The 19,657-nt window shown below is 45.0% G+C and overlaps 1 protein-coding gene across 8 annotated transcripts in view; it reads right to left on the bottom strand.

The window, feature by feature from the left end:
• Positions 1-4,045: 4,045 nt before the first annotated feature.
• The window catches only part of sypl2a (synaptophysin-like 2a), a 46,003-nt gene continuing 30,391 nt past the window's right edge, over positions 4,046-19,657 (bottom strand). For 6 of the 8 annotated variants that reach the window (XM_076883625.1, XM_004571434.4, XM_076883626.1 and 3 more), the window contains one exon: positions 4,046-8,260. In XM_076883625.1, coding sequence (XP_076739740.1) covers positions 8,135-8,260 — 126 coding nt within the window. In that variant the 3' untranslated portion in view covers positions 4,046-8,134. The remainder of the gene's footprint in view (positions 8,261-19,657) is intronic. The other 2 variants (XR_013098537.1, XR_013098536.1) reach the window with 2 other exon arrangements.

The following is a 19,657-nucleotide window of genomic DNA, read 5'->3' as shown; positions in this document are numbered from 1 at the left end:
TTTGCAAACAAAGTTCCGTCTGTCCTGCTCACATCTCCAATGGTCGTACCAGGGGCGATTTTAGCCCATTTTTGGGGGTGCTTCAGTGATTCCCCAAAATGAATCAAAGCACCCCCAAAGATTTCTTACTTCTTTTTTTTTTTTTTTACAATATTTGCTGTTTGTGTGACACACTACTAAAAATATAAAAAGCATACAGTGCTGTACTTGTTTGAGACGTAACACTTTAACAACAAAAGTATAGATAACCCCCCCTCCCTTCCAAAATGGTTTGTTCCAGCTCTCCCCTGCTCTGGCTCTAGCGCTCTGTCTGCCAGAGCGATGGTGGCTGAGACACAGCGAGCGGAGGTGGAAGTGCCTGGCTTAAAAGAGTTAGGTAGGAGTCAGGCCTTGTTTATTTTTATTTATTTGATTTTATTTGTCACTGAATGATTGATTTATTTTGAACATGACTAAAATAACAACAAAATACACTTTAAACAACAGTGAGACAAAGAAAGGGTTGGTACAAACAGACTTAAAGGTAAACTCATTTGATCCTACCTCAACATACAACATACATGTATAATTACATACAATTCTATAAGTCTACAAACAGATGTCACGCATAAAAATCCTAATGATGAAGCTAAATATTGGGTTTAATTGTGCCTCATTTACAGTGACAGAGTTTTCCCTTCCTTCCTCTCCTTTTACATAAAGTATAATTACCATTATATAAGCAATCATATATCTGTGTCTATACATACATATACCTAAATAAGTATATACAAAGGAGGGGGAGAAAAAAACAAACAACCCCCCCCACCTGCCCAGACCAATGTGTAAAATCTTGGAGCAGATATGGTGCCACAAAAAGTGCCATTACTGTGTCTGTGGGAGCTGTTTTTTAAAAACATTTAGACCAGCAGGTGGCGATATTAGGACATGTCCAAAACATGTGACAACGAGGCAGAATTCTGGCCACATCGATCACAGCTTGAGTCCGCCCCTGGAAACATCTGTCGTAGGATCCAAAACGAAATTAAAATCATCAGTTTATGGGTGTCCATATTAGGTAAAGAGGATATAAATGATTTAATAAAACCTGCATCATCAACATTAGGGCATAAATATTTGCTAGTGTAACCTGGTTGTTATAAAGTTTCCCTGTAACTATGATATAACGTCCACGAGGGTCTGATAGTACGTTTATCAGACCCTATTCTTAGCTGTGAATGAAACACCTGCGCTCCATCCTCCACGTAGCTTCTGATGATCCTGTTTCTCAAACGGCTTTCCTGCAAGTATCCTATATCTGTCCCCAGCTTTTTAAGGTGTGCCAGAATGTTGCCCCGCTAACAGCACCATTGAGTCCTTTACAATGCCATGACACAAAATTTACTAGGTTTTAATAATTATCAATAACCATTATTTAACTTGTAAATAAAGATTTGCAACCCAATTAAACCCTTTCCCCCTCCTTTTTAATAAAATGGCCTCCAAACAAAATACAAACAAACCCAAACAGAACACTGAAACAGTCGCTGCCCCTCTCTGCTCCTCCCTGCACAGAGAGGGCTCCATACAACCAAAGTATTTAAGTCTCAGCTCAGAGACACGAACATCTGACTTACCACTAAGCTCCCAAAGATTTATATTATTCATATCCAGTTTCATTTTGATAAAGTTTGATAAAGCACACTCACAGTAATAATAATATCAATAATAATAAAATTAATAAAGGGAAAGAAAGTAGTTCAGGCTCTGCCATTGACCTTAACCCTTGTTATGATGGTTTACATACAAGGAGAGATTACATTGGTAAGAGAATAAACATCATCTTGTAACTTAAATCACCTTAATATTAATCCATTTAAACATTAGCTATGAATTTACCTGCGGACACATAATTCATTCTCCTTCTATAATCTTATTCATTCTCTGAAAACAGAACAAAGAAAGGAAGAAGATGTAAGAATATCCTGAGCAGCATAATAACATATTTGACCTGAATAAGAGTTTACCACCTCAGTCAGTGAGCGTCACCGTCCGGTAACGTCTTTCTCGAGCAGCTGCCAGCGCCTCCTCCAGTTTCACCTTCCGATGTGATCAGCTTGTTGGACGGGATACATTTCTCGTGTCTCTGGAGCCGTTTGCTGTAACCACCTGGCTGGATAACACAGCTGTGTTGGATGCCAGCGATGCGGAGTTTCTGCTTCAGTTGATTGAAGGTTGCTCGCATCCGCCCAGCCTCAGGACTTGTGTCGGGGAAAATATAAACTGGAGACCCGTCGAAGTGTAAGTTTCCTTTATTACGAGACAGTCTCAGGATCTTCTCCTTGTCTGTGAAGTAGTGCAATCGGATAATATCGGGCCTCGGTCGTTCCCCGCTGCGTGGTTTGGGGATAAGGCTTCTTCTCGATCAATAACAACAGGGTGGTCAAAGTTATCTACTCCAGAAACTTTGCGGCAAAATCGGTGACGCTATTCGCTTCTGCGCCTTCTGCAACACCAACTATTCTGATATTCTGTCTGCGACTTCCATCCTCTCAGGCCATGTGTCTCTTTAGCTGAAAAACATGACACCAGGTAACCTGCAGTGTGGGAAACGTGTTTCCCGACGATGTTTGCTGCCCTACAATCCGCCCTGCTCTGCAGTGAAATCAGCACCGTCCTGTTGCTCCCATTGAAATGTATACAGCCTGTTTAAACTCTAAAACTCAACACTGTCCTGTTTGGAATGGGTACTGACTGACTGGATGCCCATTAACCTTATAACTGTTGTGTGTGTGTGTGTGTACAGATAGACAGCCAGGTGCATATAAGGAAGGTTTTTCAAAAAAAGGAGCCACATTCAGGTGAAAGTGTAAAATCAAATGACCTGTGAATCAGGAATAATGTTGGATCAGTGTTTCAATATTTATGTCCTTTATTAGATGTTCGTGTGGTTTGGTTATTTGCCTTTTGCTTGAAAGTACACTGAGAGGACTTTTCATTAGTGATCTTAATAGTAGTTTTTTCATATTAATGTAATTTTTCATCTAATTGAATCTATTTGTGTATGATTGTCAGTCCAAAGAGGGAACGTGAGGAAGAAGCAGGTAAGCAAACAGACAGGGAGCAGTGACAGGCAGAAACTGTGAACCTGACAAAGAGAAAAACCTGATTTTACTCACAGTCTGGAAGTTGTGTCCTCCCTGTATTAAAGCTGCTAAACAGAATCTGCTAAACAAACTGGGCTGAAACACTTTGAGCCTCTTTAACAACATCCCAACATAACATTATCATTGATCGGGGAGATTAAAATTAATGATATATTTGTATGTGGTTCAGCCACAGCTCTGCTAAAACCTCAGCCAGTAACAGGTCGGCCAACCTTTGGACCGTCCAGTTGTCTGCATGACTGCTGCAGTACGTGCATCACATGTGCTCACTATCAGTGCCAAAGACTGTCCTGGTGGAGCGAGCAGCTGTAAAGAGAAGCAGATGCTCTGTTTCTAAAAGTGTTTTAAGCTTGTTTCAAAGATTCTGTACTGCAGCTTTAAATGTTTTCCAAAAGCACACACACACTTATCAGTGTTTCTCACACTTGTTACAGTGTGGACCACCTGAGAAAATGTCAAGCTCTCCCAAGGACCACCATGAAAGCATGAAACCCATAAATCTTACAACACAAAATTAGCATCTGCAGTAAAGATGTTTTCATACATGCTACCACAGGCAGAGTTGGCTCCATTTTTTAAATGAATATTTTGTAATAATTTATTGTTTTTGGAGTGTATTTTTATGTGTCTGTATTATATTAAACACACATTAAAAGTGAATCTCTGTCCAAAAAATACAGTCAGTTTACTTCTTACTCACTGTGAGCATCATTCATTATTCTCCCAGTAATGAAGGTTAATATATGTATTTATTTATTCCAATCCATTCTTCTTTGGCAGCATTTAAATAACCTTGATCAGATTTGATGGTTTTGTTACAGACTTTTCAAAAAAGTCACAAATGTACAAAACAGTGATGTCATGTTTTGTGACTCGGACCCAGGCACAGAGAGACTTGATGAATTTAAGAATCTTATGATTTAATAAAGAAATTTGCAGACTTGCACAGAGATGGTAAAGTTATGATGACTGATGACGGAGATGAAGACAGCAGACGAGGAGGACAGGGAGGAACAGGGGTTTAAATGCACCGAGGAGACAGTCAGAGGGAACTCGGGACAACATTTAAGGACGCAGGGACTGACAGAGACGGGTTTATCTTGGCTGGCTGGGCAGCTCTCTGGGTGCTCAGCACCCCCAAATCTCTGATCCTAGAATCGCCCCTGGGTTGTACACGTTGTCATTAACGTGGCTTCACGCCACATCAGCCGCTTTGCTCGCTACAACACCGGTGTGGGCGCATGAGGACGCTGTCATAGCCTGTCAGCGACGTTGATTGGCTGCGTATATACGAATGTGAATGGCATCATTGGCTGGACTGTGGGATAAGGTGGCATGGTTCTGATCCCATACAGGAGCAGCCAGTCACTGACTCACACTGCAGGACAGAGTTGTTCAAGTATTCACGTTAATTGCAGGTTCGATTTTTGCAGCTTGGAGGGACCATGGTGGTGACAGAGTGGGAGGCCCACACTCTGCTAATATCAGATCTGCACAAACACTCGGACGTTTGAAATCATTACTAACGGCGCGTTTTTATGGCCTGGCTTTTAGCACGCGTTGACACAAACATTTCGCTTTTAACAGCCTTAGTTGTTGTTTTTATTGACGTTCTATATTTTACTGCATCATTGTTGTGCATTTTATTATAGTGGCCTTTTACATTGACAAGCACGTTGTGCAGCATGGCCTGTTGTGCTGTATAAATACACTTGAGCTTGAATGTGTGAGTGGCAGCACGGGTCCATCTGTACTGCAGGTGGTCCGGCTGGCAGCGCAGACGGCTTCTGCTGCGCTCCTGCAACACTCACAGGAGGCTAATAACACAGAGCCGGCAGACTACAACTGTAATAAGATCCTGGACCTTCTAGGGTCTACACTGGAAGTTCAAAGTGGTCTTCAGGGAATGGTATGACTCCTCCTGTGCATCTCCCCCGTTTCTGTCCCTGCCCTTTGTTTCCCCTGTCTCTGTGGTGACCTACTTTACAGAGACAGGATCCTCCTGGGAGCTCAGATTCTCCTGGACACACCTGAATCAATCTGACAATCAGCTGTCTGCCATTTAAGCTGGTCCTGACGTTCAGTTAGTCACCGCTGAGTTGTCTCCCTCCTCCTCCTCAGTGTAAGAAGCCCTGACTGTGGCACTGATGAGACCCTTACACGGCTCCATCCACCGGCTCACTCTGCTGTCAGAGGCGGCTGAGGTTTTTTAACATCTGTCCCACAATAGGATTTTCTATGAGTCTGCTGTAGCCAGTGCCATCTTCTATGCTGTTGCATGCTGGGACAGCAGGTTAACAGCTGTGCATGAACTGATGCACAAGACCAGTAACGTAGTGGGGACGGAGCTGGACTCTCTTAGGGTGGTGTCTGAGAGGCGGATGTTGTCCAAGATAAAGACAATGCTGGACAACAGCTCTCACCCACTCCATGACGTGCTGGCCAGTCACAGGAGCACGCTCAGTGGGGGACTGCGATTACCCATGATGCACCACTGAACGAGACAGGAGATCATGCCTGCCGTGGACATGGCTGCACCACTCCTCCACTGAATGCACTGCAAACGCTGATCGTGACACCGCTACCTGCACATCCTCTGCAGAGGAAATAAAGTACAGTTTGATAAGAGGGGCACCTCAGTGCCAGCATACATACTTAGCACTGTAATATGCATGTGTAATATACGGGGATGTTTACTGTTCTTACTGAGACAGCAGGGTGGAGCTTCTGCAGCAGCACAGGCTGCTTGGAGGATCTTTTAATAGAACTTACAGGTGGCGTCAACACCTGAAATACAAACGTGGACACGAACAGACGACATCATGAAGCACCAGGAAGCCCTGAACTGAAGCACAGACCAGAGGAAGAGCAAAGATGTGCTAAAATGTGAGTAACCAAAGCAGGCAGAAGTACCTCCGCTTATATCCACCTGCTGACAAACACTACGACCTCTGAGCCAACTGGAGGCCACAAAAAAGCTTTTTGTTTGTGAAAGAATCATTTGAAAGACAGGATGTTTCTAACCTTAGACACACTGCAAAAATGGAACAAAGCAGTGCTATACAGTGCTTTCATATGCACACTGTTACAGGCTAGCGCTGGTCGTTGCACACTGCGCCTAGGCCTGGTTTGTCCAGACGAGCAGGGCACGTGATCAGTGATGTCCCGGCTCCATTTGGTGCATCGCTGCTTCTGTGCCTGATTCAGTGGTCTAAGGAAGTGAATCATGGGTCAGATCTTTGGTGAACCAGTCTGTGACATACTGGGAGTCATGGAAGCAGCGAGGATGTACTGCCTGCTCCTAAATCAAAAACAAATACACTAATGTGTTATTGCTTCAGCAGTGCATGAGCAACTCTAGCCCTGGAGTTTCATTATAACACGAGTTATAATGCACCTGCACATAAGCACAGGGAGGCAGGGCCTCACAGCACAGGCACACTCCCAACCTATTAAAAGAGTGTGTGCTTCATTATTCTAGGTTTTATTCATTATGTTTACAAATGGCCAGAAGCAGAGAGCATGTTTATTGATCAAACAGACACAAAGAGCAGCTGAGGGAGAAATGCTGTCACACGGTACAGAGAAGCTGCCAGTTCAGCTCTGAGCTGATGAAGGAGCTTGTTTCAAGCTTCACATGGTGCCAAACAGGACTGTGCTGAGGAATCAGCCTTTTCACATGACAGCTCGATTGGACCAGAGTGAGCATCTGACAGGTACCATGTTTCTCCAACAACCTCCGTTTGATCTGAAGTTAGAGTCCATCCAGGTCTACCTGACTCACCGATACATAAAGCTGAATATCATCTGCACAGGAATGAAACCGCACGCTACGCCTTCGAACGCTCAGCACTGTTCCAGCTCGACTCCACCACCCACCAGTGTGTGTGGACTTCATGTTCTCACTGTGTTTGTGTGGGTTATTACCAGGTACTCCGCCTTCCCTCCACAGTCAGGTGGAGTTAGGCTGTCTCTGTGTGTTAACCCTGCATCATATTTGCAATCAGTCCATGGGCCTCTCGCCCTGTGGTAGCTCAGAGGCTCCACCCTCCACGACCCCGATAAGAAGAAGAAGAAGAGGAAGAATGAGTGGATGTCTCTGAGTGAGCTGATGCTGCCACAGGAGAAAGGAACTGGTCCCAGCAGTGCAGCTCAGCGTGTGACTCCCATCGTCAGGAATAAATGAAACTGCCGCACTTAATTCATGCTGTAATCGCTCTAATAGGATGTTATGGTGGACAGCATGGAACGCTGCACTGAGGTCGAGCAGGACAAGCACAGAGATGAGTCCACTGTCAGAGAAGATCGTCTGTAACCTTCACTGAAGCCGTTTCTGTGCTGAGCTCTGAAACCTGACTGAAACTCTTCAATAAGCAGAGGATCTGTTAGCTGTTTACTCTCTCCACACTGTTTGAATGAAATCAGTTCATTCGATGTGTGCCAGTGTTGCACTAATACGAGCTCACCCCAGTGATACGAATGAAGGAGACAGAACATATTTCAGTCACGGCTTTTTCTCCTTTGGCATCAACACAAATTCAGCATCAACAACACAAACAGTAATCAGTGCGCTGTAATTACATCAGAGCCAAACATAAATAATGTTACTAGTGTTACATGGAGACATTTAAAGTACAGTGTAGTGTAAGAGTACTGCAATGAGACAAACACAGTGTCCTGAAAAGCTCCTGGAGTCAGTGTGTAACCAGCCTGCAGTGATGCAAGGCTTCACAAACACAGCAGACTGTAGTGTGACTGTTTCAGGCAGCATGCAACAGCAGCTGCAGTGCTGAATCTCCAGAACAAATGTTGAGGGGCCCTGCTGGGAGCTGCCACCTGTGGATGTGAGCTGAGGGTCCTGACACGCTAAAGCTGGAGGGGGCTGCTACAGACCAGTGTTTCACTGGGGGGATTTCTCTACATCAGTGTGGGACATCAAGCTTTTCTTTAAGGGTGCGTGGCTGTGCTGGGGAACCCTAACTACATGATTAGGGTCCCGGGGCTCCGCCTTCCTGCATGGTGGTGGGGGGGGCAGGAACCTTGTGGAACGGAGTCTCCTTGTAAATGAACCAGCAGTTACCTGCCCACAGGATCAGGTTCAGAAAGCCAAAAATCTGCAGAAACACATGAAAACACAAGTGATGACATTCAAATGTAAAACATGAGAAAAAGAAGACAGAAAAACATTTCTGCCACATTTCAAAAGAGCCGTGAGCTAAACTGTTACCTTAAATCAAAGATGACTGAGCTGGCCTCAGTAACTACAGCTTCAACACACTCATTCACACAACATTTAAAGAGAACGTGTCGTTGTTTGGAGTTAACTTCTGCTGCAGCCTAGTCCTATGCAGAGGTTTTAAACATAACACATGAAATACTTCTTTACAAGTGAAAAAGTCCAAAGCAGCTTGTTTGAAGACGTTTCCATCAGCAAAGCCAGCTGAACCTTTATATTGATATAGTAAACTGGTGCAGGGGAACACAAGCGGTTTCAGTTTTACTGATAGTGAACAGACTGAAGCTGACTTTACATTTAAACCTGAACAGCTGTGATCAGCTGACCCTGCTGCTGCTGCTCTGAGGTTTACTGATCTTACACAACTTCATTCAAACAAAGATGCAAACACGCTTCAGGAGTTCTCCTGGTTGGCTGAGCTAACAGCACAGCAGCTGATATGCAGCTGGATCATGAGCATCATGTCTCCATATTCTGTGCTACCCTTTATGTAACCCAACTATAGCAGCACAGCGTTACTGTGGTCAGCTTTATATCCCACAAAGTATTTCAATAACAGAAAGGCTGCTGGATGTTTCCCACTATGAAAGAAACAAGTCCATATAGAGATGTGACCTTTAGCAGGTGCATGGTTCCTGTTCTCAGCTATCACATTCACCTCGGCATCAAACGTCGCTTCGTTAGTTCAGTCACAAGCTGCCATGCTTTCCCACCCGCTGATGACATCAGCCTTTTACAGCTGGGGGCCAAACAAACAAACAAACAAACAAACAAACAAACAAACATACATACATGAGGATTTTCCCGGTGTAGGACTGAGACACAACCTCTCTTCTTCCTGTTCTGTCCCATCTGTCTGAGCTTTTCCATCTCTGAGTGAACTTCACACAGTTTGTGCGTTTGCTGTTAATTGTTGAACATATTAAAGTTGATATGACCGGCCACGTAAAAACAAGTTGCTGCCTTTACACGCTCTCACCTTCTGCAGGGCTCGATGAAGCACCACAAACACCACTTATGAACCTTTGCATTCATTTGAAAAACAACAACCATGGACCCAGTTTGACCAGATTCCTCTCGCTGTACATGATTACACCACTGGGACTGCCTGTGTGTTACTGCTTAGGCTCACTGGGAAACTGGTGAACACTCCCTGTTCCACAAGCTCTTACAGTTGATATGTACGGTGGCCCCTAGAGACAAAACACGTGCAAACTCCAAAACACAACGGAAGTGCTCCAGGACGCTAGGGGCAGTGTTGAGCTTTTGTTACCTAGTAACTACACAAGCCAGGAAGTACCAATGACCGGATTTGGGCTGTATCCCAATTCAGGGTTTGCAGCCTTAAAGGCCACATTTTAAGGTCGATTACATCACAGCAACATGACGAAGGGTGTCCCAATTCAAAGGCTGCTCGAAATGCGGCCCTCAAATGCATCCTTCATTTCCCTGAATTTTAAGGATGGGTCGGTGTAGACTTCATGGCCCAACATACAGTGGGGCAAAAAAGTATTTAGTCAGCCACCGATTGTGCAAGTTCCCCCACTTAAAATGATGACAGAGGTCAGTAATTTGCACCAGAGGTACACTTCAACTCTCCAGGAAAGCTCTCCAGCGAGTAGTGCGGTGCTCTGAACGGATAATTGGAGGTGAGCTTCCCTCCCTCCAAGACACCTACAGGAAGCGGTGCCTGAGGAAAGCGGGGAGGATCATCAAGGACTCCAGTCACCCCAGCCATAAACTGTTCAGACTGCTTCCATCAGGAAGGAGGTTCTGCAGCATCCGGTCCCGTACCAGCAGACTGAGAGACAGCTTCTTCCATCAGGCCATCAGACTGCTGAACACGTCATAGACACCTCAGCTTCACTACTGGAACTTCAACATTATGCACTCCACACTGTACAGTAATGCCACTGTTTTGCACATATTCAACTCTGTATATTTTATATATTTTATATATACACACACACACACACACGTAGAAAAATATTTAGTATACACATCCAGAAATGCATATACTATTATATATTGTACATATATTTATTAGTTTCAGATGTAGCCATTCTTGTATTTTGCTTGTTTACATTATTGTATTTTGCACAACTCTGTTGCTTGTGAAGCTCGCACACAAGAATTTCACTCACATGTGCTGTACCAATGTACCTGCACATGTGATGTGACAATAAAAGTGATCTGATTTGATTTGATTTCAACTGTGAGAGACAGAATGTGAAAAAAAAAAAAAAAATCCATGAATCCACATGGTAGGATTTGTAAAGAATTTATTGGTAAATCAGGGTGGAAAATAAGTATTTGGTCAATAACAAAAATACAACTCAATACTTTGTAACATAACCTTTGTTGGCAATAACAGAGGTCAAACGTTTACTATAGGTCTTTACCAGGTTTGCACACACAGTAGCTGGTATTTTGGCCCATTCCTCCATGCAGATCTTCTCGAGAGCAGTGATGTTTTGGGGCTGTCGCCGAGCAACACGGACTTTCAACTCCCGCCACAGATTTTCTATGGGGTTGAGGTCTGGAGACTGGCTAGGCCACTCCAGGACTTTCAAATGCTTCTTACGGAGCCACTCCTTTGTTGCCCGGGCGGTGTGTTTTGGATCATTGTCATGTTGGAAGACCCAGCCTCGTTTCATCTTCAAAGTTCTCACTGATGGAAGGAGGTTTTGGCTCAAAATCTCACGATACATGGCCCCATTCATTCTGTCCTTAACACGGATCAGTCGTCCTGTCCCCTTGGCAGAAAAACAGCCCCATAGCATGATGTTTCCACCCCCATGCTTCACAGTAGGTATGGTGTTCTTGGGATGCAACTCAGTATTCTTCTTCCTCCAAACACGACGAGTTGAGTTTATAGCAAAAAGTTCTACTTTGGTTTCATCTGACCACATGACATTCTCCCAATCCTCTGCTGTATCATCCATGTGCTCTCTGGCAAACTTCAGACGGGCCTGGACATGCACTGGCTTCAGCAGCGGAACACGTCTGGCACTGCGGGATTTGATTCCCTGCCGTTGTAGTGTGTTACTGATGGTGACCTTTGTTACTTTGGTCCCAGCTCTCTGCAGGTCATTCACCAGGTCCCCCCGTGTGGTTCTGGGATCTTTGCTCACCGTTCTCATGATCATTTTGACCCCACGGGATGAGATCTTGCGTGGAGCCCCAGATCGAGGGAGATTATCAGTGGTCTTGTATGTCTTCCATTTTCTGATGATTGCTCCCACAGTTGATTTTTTCACACCAAGCTGCTTGCCTATTGTAGATTCACTCTTCCCAGTCTGGTGCAGGTCTACAATACTTTTCCTGGTGTCCTTCCAAAGCTCTTTGGTCTTGGCCATGGCGGAGTTTGGAGTCTGACTGTTTGAGGCTGTGGACAGGTGTCTTTTATACAGATGATGAGTTCAAACAGGTGCCATTCATACAGGTAACGAGTGGGGGACAGAAAAGCTTCTTACAGAAGACGTTACAGGTCTGTGAGAGCCAGAGATTTTCCATGTTTGAGGTGACCAAATACTTATTTTCCACCCTGATTTACGGATAAATTCTTTACAAATCCTACCATGTGAATTCATGGATTTTTTTTTCACATTCTGTCTCTCACAGTTGAAGTGTACCTCTGGTGCAAATTACTGACCTCTGTCATCATTTTAGGTGGGGGAACTTGCACAATCGGTGGCTGACTAAATACTTTTTTGCCCCACTGTATCCCAGACTTCATAGTGCGGCGGTGGGTGTGGATAATTTTGCGGGAAAAAACCCCACAAAAAAAACAGTGGAAGCGGAGCGGCCGAAGAGTGAACTGTCAGAAGTAAGTACTGAATATGACGTCACTTATTTATGTGCAAATGTTTAATAATGAAGAACATTAAAACATGACTGTTGGCCACATGTCGGCAAAGTTATGTGACATTAGTGACGTTTGTACTAACTTGGTTTTAAAGCCTTTACTTTTAAATATACGCCGTTCAATAGTCGACCTTAATCTTACAGAGAATGTGGTGATTTGATGGATAATTAAAGTCAGTCATATATCCACAAACACAACAAGCTGAAAGTCAGTGATGCTGCTCGGTTTGCAGTCCTGAATATCACGGCACAAGCAGGATTCACTGCACTGTTAATGTGAGCTGTGTTATATTGCTGCCTCTGTTCGGTGGTGTCGAGCCAAACGCACTTTAACGTGTGTGTGAACGAGCTGACGGTTCACTCGTTAAGCTGAAAGAAAGATGCTTTAATCACAGCAGTCACACATGTGTCCACTGCACCATCTGGAACTCTTCTTGTTTACACTCGTAATAACACAAACACTAAATCCTGCTTCTCTGGTGCTGTTGTGTAGCAGTGTGTACACCTGAGACTGTCACCTGTCTGTCTGTCCTGCACTCTCTCTCTGTTTCTTTCTCTCTGATTGTGGAATAAAAGTATGAACGTGTGTTTATAAGTTACACTTGTGTTTGAATCCTGCAGCTTATCACACATTTGATTTCCATGTGTGACGACTGCAAGTGTCCAGAGTGAGGACAGACTGAGGGACCCACTGCTGCACATCATCTGTGAGGCTTTGCACCCCTGATGATCCACCAGGACAAACTCAGCAGTGTGTGAGGAAGAGGAGGAGGAAGAGCCAGCAGCAGCTGACAGATGGAGAGAATAGACAGACTGTTCCCTGTTTGTGAAGGACTGCTAGGAAAGTTTAACTGTCTGTGCTGAATCAGTCTTATTAGGTAATGTTCACATAATGTGATCATCCCAGTGTTTCCAGTGTGGGAGAAAGTACTCAGGGCCTTCAAGTTACACACTATGAAAGGCAGCAACAAGTTTAATGTTCAGAAACCTAAAGTCTGTATCAGCAGCAGAATGGAGCTAAAATAAATGTTGGTTTCAGTTCTATGAAGCTTTGAGGATTTTGGATCAGTAGCTGCTGTGTTTGTTGCATCATATTGCTGTAACTGTTTATATGCTTTATATATTCTGAGCTAAGTTGATCTATAGTGTTACATCATATTCTATAAGGATGTTATGTGTTTGTAGACTTTCTGCCCAGTTTGACCCATTTAGCAGACGTCAGCCTGTTTAAGGCTCTGATATCTATTCTGTGTGACTTAAAGCAGTTATGACATGGTCTGATTTTCTCACCCAATAAAGGAATATTTCATATATCAGTCTACTCTTCATTCTATCAGACACAGTTATCACAGCTCCTACATTTGCTTTTTACACATGTATGTAAGCAATGAGCCAAATTTAGTACCAACATATTAAAAGAACAATATTTGTCTCTTATATATAACACATCTGTATACACACTGTCACAGATACTTGAGTGAAGATTTAAGGTGACAGGAAATATAAATAACTGCAACTTGAATCTTTACTGAAGCTCAGTGTTTGACACGGAGTTCATGTTCACTGCTGTAATAGCTAACAATGTTAATAACTATAATATTGTCCATATTATATTTACATTACCACAGTGAGATGACTTTAGTCTCATGAACAACATCAGCTAATCTTAAATGAGTGTTCAGCACAGAAATGAAGCCCAACACTCATGTTCACAGTCCTGTGGTCTCAGCCTCAGATAACTAATCACACAGAGCTCGTGTAGAAACAAACAAATGAACAAAATCTGTTCTCCTTCATTAATGTCAACCACAGTTGTATGACACGTTTCCAGCGGTTAGTATCACGGTTGCTAGACCGTCCCACACAGCCCATGTGTTTGCAACCAACTTGCCGTTTATTTTGCAAATCGAGCTCAACACTGCCCCTAGCGTCCTGGAGCACTTCCGTTGTGTTTTGGAGTTTGTACATGCTTTGTCTCTAGGGGCCACCGTAGATATCAAACTGAACGAGGTAGTGAGGACCGTGTGCACAGCTGTTCATTCAGTCACTATGAAAGAAAGTCAGAGGTCCCTGGAGATCCTGAGAACCTGCATCAGTCCCTCACGACAGGTTAATGAACTCTCAGGTGAGCTCAAAGGAGCACTGAGCCGTAAACTGGGCAATGAGGATGTCATTATTAACAGCAGCAGCAGCATGCTGTGGTCTTCTTTAAACAGCTGGAGGACCCCTGGTGTCAGACAGAATGAGCTCTGAGCCTCAGGCTCTTCCAAGGCTGGATACACAGAGACAGCACAGCACTGGGATCCATTCAGGTGTCTGGATATCAGCCTGAAACACCATCCCACCATGGGACAGTCTGTTTCTCCTGCCACAGGTTTAAGCAGGTACTCAAGGGTACAAACAGCTGTGTAACCTCATCAATCCAGTAACTCTGTCATCTTAAAAACATCCTGGATGGCTTGGGCCACGACTCTGTAGTGCTCAGCTTGTGTTTAATGTGGAGCCACTGACACAGTGGATGCAGCACGAGTTTCTCTAGTGTCCAAAACAGCAGCACCTTTTACTGGAAGTGCCGTAAGAGGCTGTAGCTGGTGGTCTGTTCCAGAAGCTTCAACGTGAAGACCAGCTGCCTTTTTTTAAACAGAAAAATCTACAGTAAATGGTAAATGGTCTGTATTTGTACAGCACTTTACTAGTCCCTAAGGACCCCAAAGCACTTTAATCAACCTGTCATCCACCCATCCACACACACATTCACACACTGGTGATGGCAGCTACAGTGTAGCCACCCTGGGGAGCACTGACAGAGGCGAGGCTGCCGGACACTGGCGCCACCGGGCCCTCTGACCACCACCAGTAGGCAACGGGTGAAGCGTCTCGCCCAAGGACACAACGACCGAGACTGTCCGAGCCGGGGCTCAAACCGGCAACCTTCCGATTACAGGACGAACTCCCAACTCTTGAGCTACGATCGTAAAGTTAAAGGATCTGTTATGCAGCACGTTTCTACTCTAGAAACACCCATTCATCCGTTCACACCAGCACATGTTTCTCACATTAACACTGCAGCCACGAGGAAGCATCGCGGAGCAACAGGTTAGGCTCGCAGGCTGGAGGAGCCGAGGACAACTCGCTCTATCCGGGGCTACAGTCGCCCCAACATGACATGGATGCAGGTGAACTGACCGGCAGCCTGCTGAAGAACAAAGACTGACTGGCTGCTGCAGTGATGAGGCGAGTCTGAGGGTCACACACTGACAGAAACACAAGACCTAACAAAGTTCACGGCTGTGGAACGCCACTGACGGCATGTTGTGTCTCCTTCACTGATTTCTCAGTGCAGTAAATGGAAACTGCTTCTTACATGTGCGGCGTCATGTTTGTGTAACAAATCTGTGTGACAAACAAAGGACGGATGAAGGGGGCAATCCTTTTTCTGTGCGAAAGCCTGACACGAAGCAGAGGACCGGCTTGTAGCACCTGCTTTCCATTTGATTTAGTTTTCATGGGATTGTAACTTATTTTTCAATTCAAGGACATTTCTTCCTTAAAATATTTGATGTCACGTAAACACAACTTTCTTTAAAAGCAAACAAGCAAATACTGCGTGCAGCTACATTAACATGTGTAAGAAGGAAACCAGTGAGCGCTTCCTTTGTGCTGTTGTTGTCTGGACGTTTTGATCTCATTACTCGACACAGTGATGCTTGGAGCTGTTGACTGTTCAGTGACAGATGAAGCCCTGAAGTATGTCAGCCTTGTATCGACCGCTCAAAGCTGGAGAACAACTTTCCCACTGTTCTGTTGTAAATGTGTCAGTTTAGCGTCTCGCTGCTCTCTGAAAGAGCTTCCATGGTCTCACGCCTTTTCTTTATTTTTTGCAAACCCTCGGCCTGCTCAGTGGGCTTCGTGATGTCGTCACCTGACATGGTTTCACCTCACAGGTGAGCCTGTCAGGGCTCATTTGTTGCCTTCGTAATGGAGTTGGGACCATCAGTTGTGTTGTGCAGCAGTCAGGTTGGTGCACAGCTGACAGCTCTGTTTGACAGCTGTTAGAGTTCATATTATGGCAACAACCAATCAGCTGAGTAAAGAGAAACAGCAGCATTACTGTAAGAACTGAAGGTCAGTCAGGCTGTAAAACTGCTAAAACTTGGAATGTGTCCCCGAGTGCAGTCGCAGAAACCATGAAGCACCACGATGAGACTGTCCCACACGAGGACGCCCCAGGACAGGAAGACCCAGAGTCCCTCTGCTGCTGAGGACAGCCAAGTTAGCAGCAGCTCAGATCAGAGCCCAGATGGATGCCTCACAGAGCTCCAGCAGCAGACACATCTCTGCATGTTCAGAGCAGACTGTGAATCAGGCCTTTACGGTCAGACAGCTGCTGAGAGACCACGACTGAGGACAAGCAAAGAGCAGAGATTTGTTTGGGCCAAGAAACACAAGCAGTGGACATTAGACCATCTGTGCTTTGGTCTGATGAGTCCACAGCTGAGATCTTTGGTTCCACGCGCCATGTCTTTGTGCAGAAAAGGTGCACGATGGTCTCTACATGCATGGTTCCCACTAGGGCTGTTCGATATAACGATATAAACATCCATCGTTTCATTTACGCTATCGTTTGTTTGGTGCTGTTGCAAAATAAACTGTTTCCAGCTGTTTTCATATTCTGATGGTCACTGTAGCGGCTTTATTAAAGGTCTCTCTGTCTTAGATTTAATACAACCACACTACGGACGACAAGTGCCTGTTTTTATGTGTTGTCGTTAGCAACAACGACAGTAACAGCATCACGTGTCCGCTTGTTTATGTTCCACATAAACCTTTCAGAATAAAGTTTAAGATCCTGTTGAGACTTTTCAAAATAAACTGAATCACATAAAAGATGCAGATTATTTATGGATGAGAAGTAAAAAAGACGCCAGGTGCTAAAAATAAAGCTCAGACTCAAACGTTAGAACAGGCTTCTCCCCGCAGCACGCCGTGTAATAAATACTCACAAAGAAAACGGCGCCGTTACAACTTGTGTCTAAACATGTGTCGTTTCATGCATCGTTAAAACACTCGACTCAGCTACACGACGCACAGCTGGAAACACTTCACGCAGGTCGAGCTGCCCGAGATTCACAGACTTTACAGAAAATGTTACATGTTTGTGATTTATATCGTTACCGGACGATGGATGTCTGATATCAGGATATGAGACTTTGGTCATATCGCACAGCCCTGGTTCCCACTGTGGAGCATGGAGGACCAGGTGTGAGGTGTGGGGGTGTTGCTGGGGACACTGTTGGGGATTTATTCCAAGCTGAAGGCAGACTGACCCAGCATGGCTACCACAGCATCCTGCAGCCACATGCCAGGACAGCACAATGACCCCAAACACACATGCAGGCTGTGTGAGGGCTGTTTGACCAAGAAGGAGAGTGATGGAGGCCTGGCCTCCACCCACTGAGATGGTTTGGGATGAGATGGATCCAACAGGTGCTCAGCATCTCTGAACTCCTTCCAGACTGTTGGAAACCACTTCAGGTGACGACCTCATGAAGCTCATGGAGAGAGAGCCAAGAGTGTGCAAAGCAGGAATGAAAGCAGAGGGCGGCTGTTAGGAAAAATCTAATCTATCTGACCACATGCAATTTTTTCCCGGTTTCAGTACAAGTCTATGAGAGACCAGTCAAAAAGCTTGGTTTTTGGCTGCAGACCTGTGCTATCAGTACAATTCTAACATAAAGACAAGATTATAGACGTTAGGTATGCTGAGAATAAAGCTAGCTTTGGTGGCAGCCTTCTTCACAAGGATCGCAGCTCTGCGTGTCTCTAACACAAGCCTGCTTTATATTTCTGTCATCCACATGCATCAGTCAGTCAGATCTCCCTGACAATGAGCATCTAGTTGGTGAAGGCAGAGTCCGTGTGAAGCACAACACATCCCAACAGGTCATTTTACACGGTGGGCCACACACAGCACACTTTCTGTCAGTGTGAAGATGAAACTGTAAGCAAAACGCTCCTTTCTGTAGTGCAAAGGAAACGTTTCAGTGTTTCATGACTTTGTGGAGTATGAATAAGAGACGGCTTCATCAGTAAACAAGCTGTAGAACACATGAACACAGCTAAAGGTGCAAAGTTTCTGCTTGTTTGTGGTTCAGAAATACAACAGCACGTTCAGACACTGAGCCATGGCTCTGTGCTACATGCACATACATGCTGATTGGCTGCACAGTGTGCCCATCAAAACAAAGTCCCGCCCCTGCCTGCATGGATTCTCAGCAGGGCTAGAGTGGGCTCCCACATGCTGACGGGCCATTACTAACTGACATAGGGAGTTATACCTTTGTACAAGTTTGACAGGCCTGCTAGAGGTCAGTGCAATGAGCTGGTGACAGCGGTGCTTCCAACACTTCACGATATAACTGCCAAGAATATTTGCTTGTCTGCTTTCACATGCATGTGCATCTTTAATCCACAGGTTGACTATGGTATCGGCCCACCATCTGCAGCTCTTCTGGGAAGGCTGTGCACGAGGTTTACCAACATGTTCATGGGAAATTTGGACAATTCTTCCAGAAGTGCACTCGTGAGGTCAGACAGTGATGTCGGCTCAAACTCATCCCAAAGGTCATCAGCACTGAGGTCAGGCTCTCTCACATTAAGCTCGCTCAGCTTTAGACACCTTGCTTTGTGCACTAGTGTGCAGTCAGGTTGGAACAGGATGATAACCCAACGTTTTCCCACAGTGTTGGGAACATGGAATTCTCCAAAGTGTCTGGGTATGCTGAAGCATTATTCTTCACACGTCTACCAAACACTTGCCACCAAACCCAGGCTCATCCATTGGACTGCCGGATGGACAAATGTGACTTGTAGCTCCAGAGAACACGTCTCCACTGCTCTAAAGTCTGGTGGTGACATGCTTTACACCACTGCATCCAACACTTTGCATTGCATTTGGTTATGTAAGACTAGGGTGCAGCTGCTCAGCCATGACTGCCAAACCCATTCCATTAAGCTCTCTATACACTGATCTCGAGCTAGTCTGCAGGCCACATGAAGCTCGGTGAAGCTCGGTGGCATCTGCTGACCCTGCACTGTGATTTTACCTGACCTACCGCTTTGTGGCTAAGCTGATTGGGAACCAATCGCGTCCACTTTATTATAATACCACTAACAGCTGACGGTAGCAGGGAATATTCACAGCTGGATTTGTTGCACAGGTGGCATCGTATCATACACTCCTGAGAGCGAGCCATCTCTTCACCTGTTTGAAGACTGCATGCTGCAAGAATCAGGCCACGTTTTAATACAACGTGGTTGAAGGTGAAACATCTTCATCCAATGATCTGGAAAGAGATGGTTGAATACTTTTGGCATGTACAAAGATGCTGGGGCAACCACACAGTAC

The sequence above is a fragment of the Maylandia zebra genome, linkage group LG5 (assembly GCF_041146795.1).
Source record: "Maylandia zebra isolate NMK-2024a linkage group LG5, Mzebra_GT3a, whole genome shotgun sequence".
In the NCBI taxonomy this organism is placed as follows: Eukaryota; Metazoa; Chordata; class Actinopteri; order Cichliformes; family Cichlidae; genus Maylandia; species Maylandia zebra.
Note: the sequence above shows the minus strand (reverse complement) of the source record. Positions and strands in the feature narration are given on the sequence as shown.